This window comes from Etheostoma spectabile, chromosome 12, assembly GCF_008692095.1.
Source record: "Etheostoma spectabile isolate EspeVRDwgs_2016 chromosome 12, UIUC_Espe_1.0, whole genome shotgun sequence".
NCBI lineage: Eukaryota > Metazoa > Chordata > Actinopteri > Perciformes > Percidae > Etheostoma > Etheostoma spectabile.
In genome coordinates, this window is record NC_045744.1 from 30,601,286 (window position 1) to 30,613,482 (window position 12,197).

The following is a 12,197-nucleotide window of genomic DNA, read 5'->3' on the forward strand; positions in this document are numbered from 1 at the left end:
TGTGTGTGTGTGTGTCTGTCTCTTTGTTTGTGTGTGTGTGTGTGTGAACCTCTTAGTTTGTTCTCTAGGTATTCCAATACGATCCGGACCAGTTGTGCGACTGAGAGAATGAGAGCTCCGAAGGCCAGGGTGCCTGTGTGATACCTGCAGACAGACAGAGCAGAGCTGCGCTCATTGGGACTCTTCACTATCTCTAACTTCGAATAAAAGATGCAAGGCTTGATTAGGAGTTTGTGCTGACCTGATAGCCCTGCTGAAAGATGAGAAGAGTGGGCATGAAGGGATATCCTGAGGCTTCCTCCTGGCCCAATAGTAACTAGCAAAGGTCCCAGCCAAGGTGCACTGCTCCAGGGCCAAGCTGAAGTTGAGCAGCCAGAGGAAGATCAGCAGGTTGTAGAGCTGCAGCCGGAAGAGGTGGCGGTGATAGGACGTCTCGCCACCGTAGAAGGCAAACAGACACTGACTAGCCTGGCACAGCGCTGACTGGGAGATGTTGCTCCTGTTGAAAGTCTACCAGAGAGGAGAGCAGAGTTTTTAGATGAGGATATCAGTGGAGCTGTAACAATTCCACATAATGTAATAACACAATTGCATGGCCAATGAAGTAAACCATGCATTGTTTTCTTAAATTGACATAAGATTGACAATAGTACAGTAATATATAGTCCCACGAAAAGAAATGTGGGCGATAGTGACAGTGTTTATTTAATTGGAGTGGGTGTTTTAGGCAGTTTTCGGGCGAGAAACACGAGCATGTTCAATTTCTCTGGCTTGGCTGGTAATTGAGGTTAAACAAAGAACCTGCAATTATGTAAAAAAAAAAAAAAATTGTGATTAGACAATTATGTAACTTTGAGATTTGTATAAATGTAAAGTGCATTACAAATAAAATGTATTATTATTATTATTATTATTATTATTAATAGTTGTTACCGGCCCCATTGTTACCCATTTCCGGTTCAGTCCCCCTTCCTCAGCATTGACAGCTGGTTTCATTAAAATTGTTAAAACTGCTCTCTGTGTTGTTTCTGCACTTCATGAACCCATTTGTAACAGTTTGTGCAATTTGAGTTTAATTTATAATATTCATTTTAGTGTGGGTGGTATGGTGGTATAGTGTGGTATGTTGATGTGGGTTAGACTGGGTTAACCCCGCCCACTCTGCCTGTGAATCTGATTTCTCCCTGCAGCTTGGTCTGGAAACCTGCACGTTTAATTCTCCTGCAATTTTGCGGGAACCAATCAGAAACTGGCTTATCTACCTGGCGCGCTAATGGCGGGTTTAACACGATGACGACAGAGAAGCGACCAAGCACCAGCTTCTTGTTTACATTCAACATAGCGGCCACCGAATGCCACTGAAGTGCAGCAAATCCGTTGATGCCGCTGTCGCTGCTACATCCCCCGGATCGTTGGTCTGATTCGTTGAAGGACTATCCAATTGCATATAGAGTCATTTGAACTATGCCCGTTTGTCACGCCTCTTGTACAGAGAAAATACAGAGCAGAATCCCCAGACCAAGGCTCAATCTCAAATCTATTGAGCTTGGCTTGATTGAGAATTTAACAAGTTGAACGTGAGCTGTAAACTCACTGTGCATCAGGTTCATGATCTGTTTCAGAACTGTGTAAAACTGCATTGTCTCAACCACATCAAATTAAGTTCAATGAAGTATGATCTTTCATGAGCACAAATAATTATACTTTATTGAACTTCATTTGATTTGGTCTATATTAATGATGTTCCACTTCCGGGATTGTTCAGGTGCCACCGGAAATGCCCTCTTTTTAGGCCGGACGTCACCTTCCTCTTTCCTTGTGTTGGCGTTCTAAACTCTAGATTTATGAGGACTACTACTAACTGCTCCTCAGATCTCTGCAGGGTAAATCTAGACAGCTAGCTAGACTATCTGTCCAATCTGAGTTTTCTGTTGCACTACTAAAACAACTTTTGACGTACACGTTTCACCAAAACAAGTTCCTTTCCGAGGTATTTTAAAGAGGCACCGTCATTGGCTTAGCGCTGCCCAAGAAGATTGTTTTTTTTTTTTTTTTTTTTTTTTTAATGAAGGAATTGCACATACAGGTTATATGTCAAACAATACATTTCCCTTCAGTTTTTGTTTTTAAAAACAGGAACAAACTCTCCCTCACCCACCTGCCCCATACCACTGTGGGCAGTGCGTTCACACCACCACCAAGAATAAAATAGATAAAAAATAAAAAAAAAAAATGTACAAAAAAATAAAATAAAAAATAGTAATAAATTAACAAAATAAAATATTAATGACATAGTCACAGCTCTGCATCAAACATCAAACACACTTACAAAACAAGTACAAGTAAAATAACAATAAAAAAATGTCTCATACTTCAGGCAGTACTTTAAGATTCTCCAAATATGTACCAAAGGGTGCCACTTAGGTAAAATTCTGGACCGAACCTTTCAGTGTGAATTTGACTTTTTCTGTTTAAGAAAAAAAAAAACATCACTTAACCACAGGGTCATGCTGGTGGGGTAGCGGATGTCCAACCCATAAAATCCTACGACGGGCAAGAGTGATGTAAAGGCAACAATGTCCGATTGGACCCGAGTTAAATTTAAGCTCTCATTTGAAATACAAAATTGCAACAACGGGCAAGGCTTATTTGAATTTGTATGACTTCAGATAAAGTTTGGAAAACAGATGACCAAAATTGATTTAGACGGGGGCACAACCAAAAGGTGTGTGTTAAATCGGCAGGGAGAGGGCATCTATTACAACTCCCGTCCGTTCCCGGATATAATCTGCCAACCTAGCCTTACTGAAATGAGCCCTATGCACTACTTTAAACTGAAAGCCCCAAGGTGCACATGATGAGGATGAGTTAATCCTTGTTAGCGCATCTCCCAAAGTCTGCCCGACAACTCAACCAACAACTCCCTTCCCACTCGATCTTAATTTTTGAAAGGTCATGGTTTTCCAGAGACAGTAATTGAGATATAACCTTGATACAGTCCTTTTTTGGATAGAGGAGGGTCATTCTTCCCATGCTACCTCAGGGGGAGGACTGGGAAAGAAGGGAACAGTGCTTTAACACAGTGACGGATCTGAGAGATCTAAAAAAGTTACTGTGTGAAAGATTATATTTCTGGCATATATTATCAAAACTATCAAACCCTCCTTCACAGTACAAGTTTTTAAAACAGGAGAGCTGCTTTCTGCTCCACTGCGTAAATGTCAAGTCAAGAGAGGAAGCTGGAAATAAATGATTTTTACAGATAGGGCTTAGTGGGGAGGGAGAGGTAAATTTGTAATGATTTCGGAACTGGGCCCAGATTCTAAGAGTGGACAGTACTATGGGATTGGAGGTAAACCTAGACCATTTAATGGGCAGGGAAGAGTACACCAAAGCAGGGAGGGATGAAGAGTGGCAAGAGTGCGCCTCAAGTCTACACCAGTCAGTGTCTGGCACGTGGAGCCAAAATAGAATTTTCTAAAAGTTTGCTGCCCAATAGTAGTGGATAAAACTGGGGAGAGCTAGTCCCCCAACATCTCGTCCCCTCTGAAGTAAGCCTTGTTTAACTCTTGGAACTTTATTCTTCCAGATGAGGAGGTAATAGTGGTTAACGATTTAAAAATGATTTAGTCAGGAATAATGGGGACACTGAAACGGATACAAATACTTTGGAAGTACGTTCATCTTCAACGATTGTACCTCCCTGCTATAGTCAGAGGTAGACTGCTCCACCTATGAAAGTCAGCTTTGGTTTGGTTAACTAGAGGTGTAAAATTAGCCAAGGAGAGAGGTAAAGGAACGCGTAATGTATTCCAAGATATTGAAACCGGAATGTGAAAGTTGAATGGGACTGCTTCTTGTTAATTTGCATTGCAAATAATTTATGGGGAAGCATTCGCTTTTTGATAATTAAGTTTGTAGCCAGAAAACAAACCAAAATTGTTCAATATTGAAACAATTACGGGGGGCGCTAGTTTCTGGATTGCTTACATAAATCAAGAGATCGTCCGCATACAGAGAGCGCGATATTCCTCAGTCCACGCCTAAACCCCGCATAACGACGACGACTTTAACGCGATCGAAAGAGGCTCGATTGCCACTGCAAACAGGAGGGGGATAAGGCAACCTTGCGTGTCCCACGTGATAGAGGGAAAAATTTGAATGAGACTGATTAGTTTGAATACATGCTTGGGGGACAATACAGGAGACGAATCCATGCGAGAAACGTGTCACCAAACCCAAACCTCTCCAATACTGCAAACAAATATTTCCACTCCCGATCAAAGGCCTTCTCCGCGTCTAGAGATTACAGCTTTGGAGTCAATGAGGGACAGGGAATAGATAACGTTAGTAAGTCGGCGAATATTTGAAAGAGTGGCGACCCTTTATAAAACCGTCTGGTCTTCAGAGATAACTTTAGGGAGAACGGTTCTAAACGATGGGCCAACACTTGGCAAAATTTTTATATCAACATTTAGGAGGGAGATAGGCGAGAAGACACAGTAAGTAGGGTCCTTGTCCTTTTTGAGTAGTAGTATAATCTTAGCTGTGTGAGGGTTGGGGGCAAATAACCATTTCCAATGATTCGTTAAATATCTCCAGCATATAGGCGCAAGTTTATCTTTAAATTTCTTAAAAAATTCAGGGGGGTAACCGTCAGTCTGGAGATTTACCAGTTCGCACATCTCCGATGGCTGCAACGATTTCTGACTGTGTAAGAGGTCGATCTAACCTTCCCTGTCTCCTGGCCAATGTAGGTAACTCTAAAAATCCAAGAAAACTGTTCATATTCGTAACATCTGATGGGAATTCAGACGTGTAAAGTGTAGAGTAAAATGTTGCAAAAGTATTATTGATTTCCTTTGGGTTGGTGACTATATTTTGATCCTGATCTCTCACTTGGGGTATGAGCGTGAAGCAGCCTGACGTTTCAGCTGGGAGCCAGCAATCGACTAGCTTTTTCTCCGTACTCATAGTAAGTGCTCCGGGTCCGCAGTAGAAGTATTCAGCTTGGTTGGTTGTTAGAAGATTGAGCTTAGACTGCAAAGCTATCCGTTCTTTATATAATTCTGGGGGGGGCTTCAGAGTATTTGCGGTCTAAATTAACAACTGAGTCTGTCAGGTCTTGTACTTGTGCGGCGTTCCTTATTGTCATGTGCTACATAGGAGAATAATTGTCCTCTTAAGTAGCTTTTAAGGTTTCAGAGCAGAGAATATGATATACCTTCCTTTGTTTATTCTGGAAAGTATCTATATTGGTTGCCACATGTTCACAAATTTCTCATTTGAAAGCAGCAGGGAATTAAGTCCAGAAGGATTGCTCTCTAACGTTTAAAGTGAAAGAAAGGTCTAAGATGAGTGGTGCATGATCTGAAATTATGATGCCAAGTATTCAATGATACCACTGCGGGGATGAAAGAGCTATCTATAAAAAAATAACTATCCTTGAAAAGAATGGTGGACATGAGAAAAGAAAGAGAATTGTTTGGAGTTTGGATTTTGAAACCTCCATGGGTCTACACAGCCATTTTGTTCATAAAGTCTGAAAAGACCCTTGACATTGCGGAAGGTGAAACAGTTTAGGGACGATTTATCGAGCAATGGGTCAAGTACAATTAAGATCTCCTGCAAGGATAGTCTATGTGTATCTAAATTAGGGAGGACGACAGAAGGTGTTGGCAAATTCAGTATGTCCCAGTTAGGAGCGTAGACATTCACCAAAAGACGGGTGTTTGGAATAGGAGGGCCGAGACAATGACATATCGACCATTGGGATCTGCAATAATTGTATTGGTGAAAACTGAATCGTTTATTTATCAAAATTGCCACCCTCGAGATCTGTTATTAAATTTGGAATGGAAAATATTATTAACCCATGCTTCGGAGTCTGGTGTGATCTTTTAGCCTTAAAGTGTCTCCTGCAAAACAAAACATCAGTATTCAACGTTTAGGAAAAAATCCTAGAACGTTTCACAGGACCATTCATCCCCTAACATTCCAAGACCAAACCTAACTGCAGCTCCTCCAACTGAGCCTGAACCACCCGCATTACTTATCATAGGAGATACAAAATATGTGAGATAGCCTGAACCGCCTTATGGAAGAGCATTTATGACTTAAGTTGGAATTGAAAAACAAAAGAAACAACAAAAAAATTCCAAAACAAGCAAAAAAAAGAAGAAATATCCAACTAAACACCCCACACCTAGATCTTCTTCCCCAAACGAAGAAAACCGCAGGAATTCCCAGATGAAAAACTTCCAAGACATCCAGCATTGTCTATAACTCCTATCCTACTCTGAGAGTGGCTCCTCTCTCAGTAAGTGCTGTGTATACCTATACAATTATTTATGGCTCACCTTGAGAAGAGAAAAAAGAAAAAAAAGAAAAGGATGTAAAATAAATCCGTGTGGCTGGCCTAATTGAAATAAACTGTATCCAGCTCATGGGACAAGTACTGTCACTCACGCTTGCCTTACTAAATTGGCCAATCTGTGAGATGGCAGGTAGTGTAAAAGTCATAACTATAAAACAACCATGCCATGTTAAGATAAAATAATATATATTTTTTATAAACAAAAAACATGGCTGTTTATTTGAGGCAGAGGCCAATGCGGTGTATTGTACCATAAACGTGCACGAAAAACATAACGTGAATATGCCGTGTGGGCTTGTAGTTTACTTGAAAAGAAAAATTGACCTAGCCATTTATTGTTAACCAGCAGAGAAATAGTCCCATGGTATCAAAGTATCTAAGCCGAAAGCTAGGCTAACTTTCACCTTCTCATAGAAAGTCTGTGCTCCGGCATGTACTCTCCCCAGTGAAGCTCGTAAAACTCTCTGGCCTTCTCCGGAGTCTGAAGAACAGCGTCTGTCCGTCGTGAAGGACGCGGAGCGGGCGGGATAGATGAGGGCAAACCTGACGCTCTTCTTGTACAGGAGGGATTTCACTTCTTTGAAGGCGGTTGTTTCTTGCCGAGTTCCGCGCTGACATCTTCGTGGAAAAATACCCTATGCCCTGAAGAACAGCTGCTCTCGTTTCCTCGTTATTATGCGGTGTTTGTTCTGGAAGGAGTGGAGAAGAAACGAGAATTCTCGGGCGTTTAGAGCTAGCGCAGGGCTCGGGCTGGTTGGATCCCACTCGTGTGCGCGCGGAGATAATGAGGGGACGGGGAAGAAATCTTTGCCCAGGACTTCCTCGAAAAATTCAGTCGAATTTAACTGTGTCCGGCCCCTCCAGATCTCGGGTACCGACAACTCGCAGGTTAGACCTACGGGAGCGATTTTCCAAATCTCCACTTTGTTTTTCAGCCTCTCATTATCCGCAAGGGTGGGTGCATGATGCTTCGATAGCTTCTATTCTGCGCTGTAGTCATTTAGCCTTTCTCCATGTCATGGAATGTTCTTCGTGGGAGTCAAGAGACAATTTTACCCGTTCCAGGGATGCCGAAATTGGTGCCAGTGCCTGCCGAGTGTTTTCTTCAGGAGAGAGTCCGTTTGCGTGCGAGGTCGGACAGAAGCACCGAGTGAAGCCTAGCAAGATCAGCGGTAACTCGAGCCGGGCTAGCTTGTGCAGCATATTGTCTTCAAGCGTGGCAACTTCATCCATCTCGGTCGCTTTTTGCCCGGTCACCGTCTCTTTGGAACAGTTAGTTGTGAAAAGTTATGTCTTAACGTACACGTAAGCAACTCCAGGTGCGCCGAACTTTATGTCGAGAAAATGAGGTAGAAAGTAAAAAAGTAATTCGGGAGCCGCTTCTCACACGTCTGCTCCCTACATGCTCAAACCGGGAGTCCCCTGCCCAAGAAGATTGTGATTGGTTTTAAGAAATGCCAATAAACCAGAGCAGGTTTTTCCTTCATCCCGGAATTATGTGTGGACTAGCCAGACCCTCCTCCGCAGCACTGTGAAGGAAGGTCTGGCAATGTGAGACTAACTTTGGGGATAGAAGAAGGTTTGTGAGGCGACATTTGGCATACTGAAGATACTAATGCAACATCCGGCATACAGCAATCTATAGTAAATATCAGCAAATACAGTTTGACTGTTCAGCATCCTGAAAGGCCATACAACTCAGTCATCACACTTACTGTACTACAGCAACGCTACTGTAGGACTGTCATGAATTCAAAAAGCAGAAAGAAAACCTTTGGTACCTCAGGGTTGCATGTGCCGTTGGCATAGGGACAGCTGACATCAGGAGACATCACCTTGTAGACAGCCTCACCTGACGATGCAAGGTACCTGGGTCACAGCGCTGGTTAAAGACACAGCTCACATCCTCTGGAAAACATTCATTTATTCAACATGTCTAGCACTTTTGAATGAATGTGTCAGCTGTGAACGAGACCTGTACGTATAAGAAGGATACACAGCGGTAATGGCCCAGTAGGAGATGCAAACAGTCACCAAGAGAAAGGTAATGCATGGAAAGAACAGCGTGGACATGATGCAACCGATGGCTCTGCAACAACAGAAACACCATCAGCCAGCATCTTACACCATACAATAATCACTATACAATAATCAGGGGTTTGGGATTTCATACTTGCTTGCCTCTCTGAGCAGGGCAATTGCCACTCGCACTCGTCTCCTCAGGAAGATCAACATCAACAGGATGGAAGCTTCTGCCAGTCCCAGACACACCACTGAGACATAAACACGTGCACACACACACACACACACACACACACACACGATCTTAATATTTTAAGTTTTATTTGTTATACTTTTGCTTTGGCTCTAAATCCCCCTCAGATGACTGTGTGAAAGTAAGTTGTGCCAAATTATTTCTGATATCCCTCAAATAATAGGATCATCTCAGGCTGACTAAGTACTGCTTCATAAAGGCATCAATGATTAGCACAGATTTTAAATAGCACCTGAGAAATGCAAAATTACTTTTAGGTGTTATCTTCCATTTAAAAACACTGTACAAATCTGTATATGACTGACTTCCTGTAAAGTCACGAAATGTCAAGCAGACACACTTACATAATATAATCCATGTCTGTGTGAGTTGTAGATAGACATGCAGGTCAGTGTGCAGGCCGACTTCTACAATGGCAACTTCAGAGCCAGCAGTGTGTCTCAGCTGGGACAGTACCATGGAGCAGTACCACATACCTGCACGCACGCACACACGCACACACACACACACACACACACACACACACACACACACACACACACACACACACACACACACACACACACACACACACACACACACACACACACACACACACACACACACACACACACACACACATGTTTCTGTTATCACTTCATCACATAATGAAGTTCAAGTCACACCTCTGAAGGGCCTGACAGATGTGTAGAGAGACAAATGTGTAGAGAGACAGATGTGTAGAGAGACAGATGTGTAGAGAGAGATTTGTAGACCGACAGGTGTGTAGACAGACAGGTGTGTAGACAGAGAGATGTGTAGAGACAGATGTGTAGAGAGAGATTTGTAGACAGACAGGTGTGTAGACAGACAGGTGTGTAGACAGAGAGATGTGTAGAGACAGATGTGTGAACAGATGTATGCAGACAGATGTGTACACAGACAGATGTGTAGAGAGACATGTGTACACAGAAGATGTGTAGAGAGACAGTTGTATAGACAGACAAGTGTGTAGACAGAAAGATGTGTGGAGACAGTTGTGTAGACAGACAGATATGTAGACATACAGATGTGTAGATTGAGAGGTGTGTAGAAAGACAGGTGTGTACACAGACAGGTGTGTAGACAGACAGACAGGTGTGTAAAGAGACAGATGTATAGGACAGACAGATGTGTAACCAGACAGGTGTGTAGCCAGACAGGTGTGTAGCCAGACAGGTATGTACTCACCATATGCCAGCAGTAGGATGACAGTGATGATGGTAGCCCAGAGCAGAGCGCCAGCTGTGAACCTCAGCAGCAGGATGAAGAGCAGACTAACAGCCAGGGAGATCAGCAGACCTCTGGCACACATGCAGAGATACAGCATCATGTTAACAAGCCACAACCTGTCACATTTGTTCCTCCAACCTCCACATGCTTCATCATCTTTGTCAGTTTTCCAATGATTTCAGTTTCGTCACAGTGTGTAAGAGTTCGGGAGAAAGAACAATATGAGCATGCCGTGTAAAGCAAGACTGTGTAATATTTACAGCTACTATGGCCATAAAGCTAGTGTGTGAAGAGTCATACTGTCAGTGATGTGTGCTAACATTAGCAGCCATACATATCATGGTGTTATTTCTTCCTAGGTTCACTTGCTTTAAACATTTCAAACTTAAAGTTCTAATCATAATATAATCATTTGGATACTTTTCATAGTCAGCATTTGTTCTGCAATAACCATTCAATGTCTTTACATTCTGCAGTTATTAATGGTTTAAAGTTTACTCTCTGTACATTATTGTACTAGCTCTGATGAACAGTGCTGGCACAATGCTAAGTCAATATCTGTTTTTGTGTGTTGTGGTTTGTGGAGTTACATGAGTATCCATGGCCATGACTTGGCATAATCCTCCACTATCTTCATGCCTAGATCCCTGGTGTCCACCAGTCCTGTTATACCCCTGCACAGAGCACACAAGACACAGAGAAATCCATGTACATTAGCTACATGCTGCATCTGCATAACAGAGCACGGTTCTCTTCTCTGCTTCTCATCAGATTCATCAAGCAACCCTTTTAGAGCTGGCTCAGGCTAGCCTTGGACCGGCTCTTAGTTATGCTGTTATAGTGTTAGACTGCCAGGGGACTTCCTATTACACACTGAGCTCCTCTCTCCTCTCTCTTTCCTTCTGTGTGCACTCATGTCCCATAAATGCTTGTTACTAACTTAGCTACAGGGAGCTTCTTCCCAGGGGTCCTTAGGTTTTCTCGCCACACAGTTTTCCTTGGAGGGTGACACCAAAACCATGGCTGCAGCTGTCGCCCTGGTCCTACAGGGCATAGCAGGGCAACTACAAGTTGGCTACTACAACTATTCAATTCAATTTCAATTCAATTTTATTTATAGTATCAATTCATAACAAGAGTTATCTCAAGACACTTTACAGATAGACCACACTCCAGAATTTACAAGGACCCAACAGTTCTAGTAGTTTCCTCCAGAACAAGCAACAGTGCGACTACTATTTCTAGTCATAGTTCCATTATCTTTATTGTGACTATAATTGTCACTGTTAATCATACCTCCAACCGGCACCGTCAGACACCGCCTACCAAGAGCCTGGGTCTGTCCGAGGTTTTATCTTAATAGGAAGTTTTCTCACACTTAAGGTTTTTTTTTTTTTTTTAATTGTTGGGTCGCTGTAAATTATAGAGTGTGGTCTAGAACCGCTCTACCTGTAAAGTGTCTATAGATATCTATGATTTGAAACTATATAAAATTGAACCGTTGTAACTGACTCTGTGACCTTGATCTGCTCGCTGAGTTTCTCTCCACCCTCTTACAGAGCAGACACATTCACATTCACCTTCAGTACTTACTCAGAATCTATGTCCTGGTTGGATATTAATTTTGTTCCTCAGTTGTATCTAAAGTTAACGCTTTTATGCGCTGTCAGTCATTTCTTTGAACATACAGATATTACACAGCATCCAGTCCCCCTTAGCTCAGAATTAAATCTCTGCATGTCCTTCTGTGCGCATATAGACAGCTGTCACTCCAGCAGTTCCACTAAAAGCTTTATCTCAGTTTAAACTGTAAAACATTTTCGACACTTAAGATTAATGAATTATTATCTCTATCACTCATGCTGTGATTGGTCGCACTGATGGAACAAAATACCCTACAATATGGAAGATTATATGTTCATATTTCTGAGTGACTGTCCGAAAGAAGCGTAGCTCTAGCTTCAAACCGGGGAACGCACATGACATGTACAGCCGCATGTCATCCTTCCACTGCAAGCTTATTAATTAATCCTAAACCTAAAGTAAATTATCATTTGAAAGCCTTGTTCTTAATCTTCATCATGGAAAACATTACAGCCAATTATGTTTGTTTTTATTTACCAAGCTCCAGGACCATATTCTGAATATTTTTATCAGAATACTTATCAGACAAAGTACTGATGATAGGGGATTTTAATATCCATGTGGACTTTACAACGATAGCCTTAGTATTGCTTTCAACTGGATTTTGGTTTTAGTCAGAGTGTGCATAAGGCCACTCACTGTTTTAACCAC

General features: G+C 42.2%; 1 protein-coding gene across 2 annotated transcripts in view; it reads right to left on the reverse strand.

The window, feature by feature from the left end:
- Window positions 1-12,197, reverse strand: part of LOC116699131 (choline transporter-like protein 5-A) — a 36,626-nt gene that overhangs the window by 9,894 nt on the left and 14,535 nt on the right. For both annotated transcript variants that reach the window (XM_032531544.1, XM_032531545.1), the window contains 8 exons: window positions 10,493-10,576; window positions 9,861-9,973; window positions 8,996-9,127; window positions 8,550-8,649; window positions 8,373-8,465; window positions 8,158-8,245; window positions 242-510; window positions 50-144 (listed from right to left, as the gene is read on the reverse strand). In XM_032531544.1, the coding sequence (XP_032387435.1) occupies window positions 50-144; window positions 242-510; window positions 8,158-8,245; window positions 8,373-8,465; window positions 8,550-8,649; window positions 8,996-9,127; window positions 9,861-9,973; window positions 10,493-10,576 (974 nt within the window). The remainder of the gene's footprint in view (window positions 1-49; window positions 145-241; window positions 511-8,157; window positions 8,246-8,372; window positions 8,466-8,549; window positions 8,650-8,995; window positions 9,128-9,860; window positions 9,974-10,492; window positions 10,577-12,197) is intronic.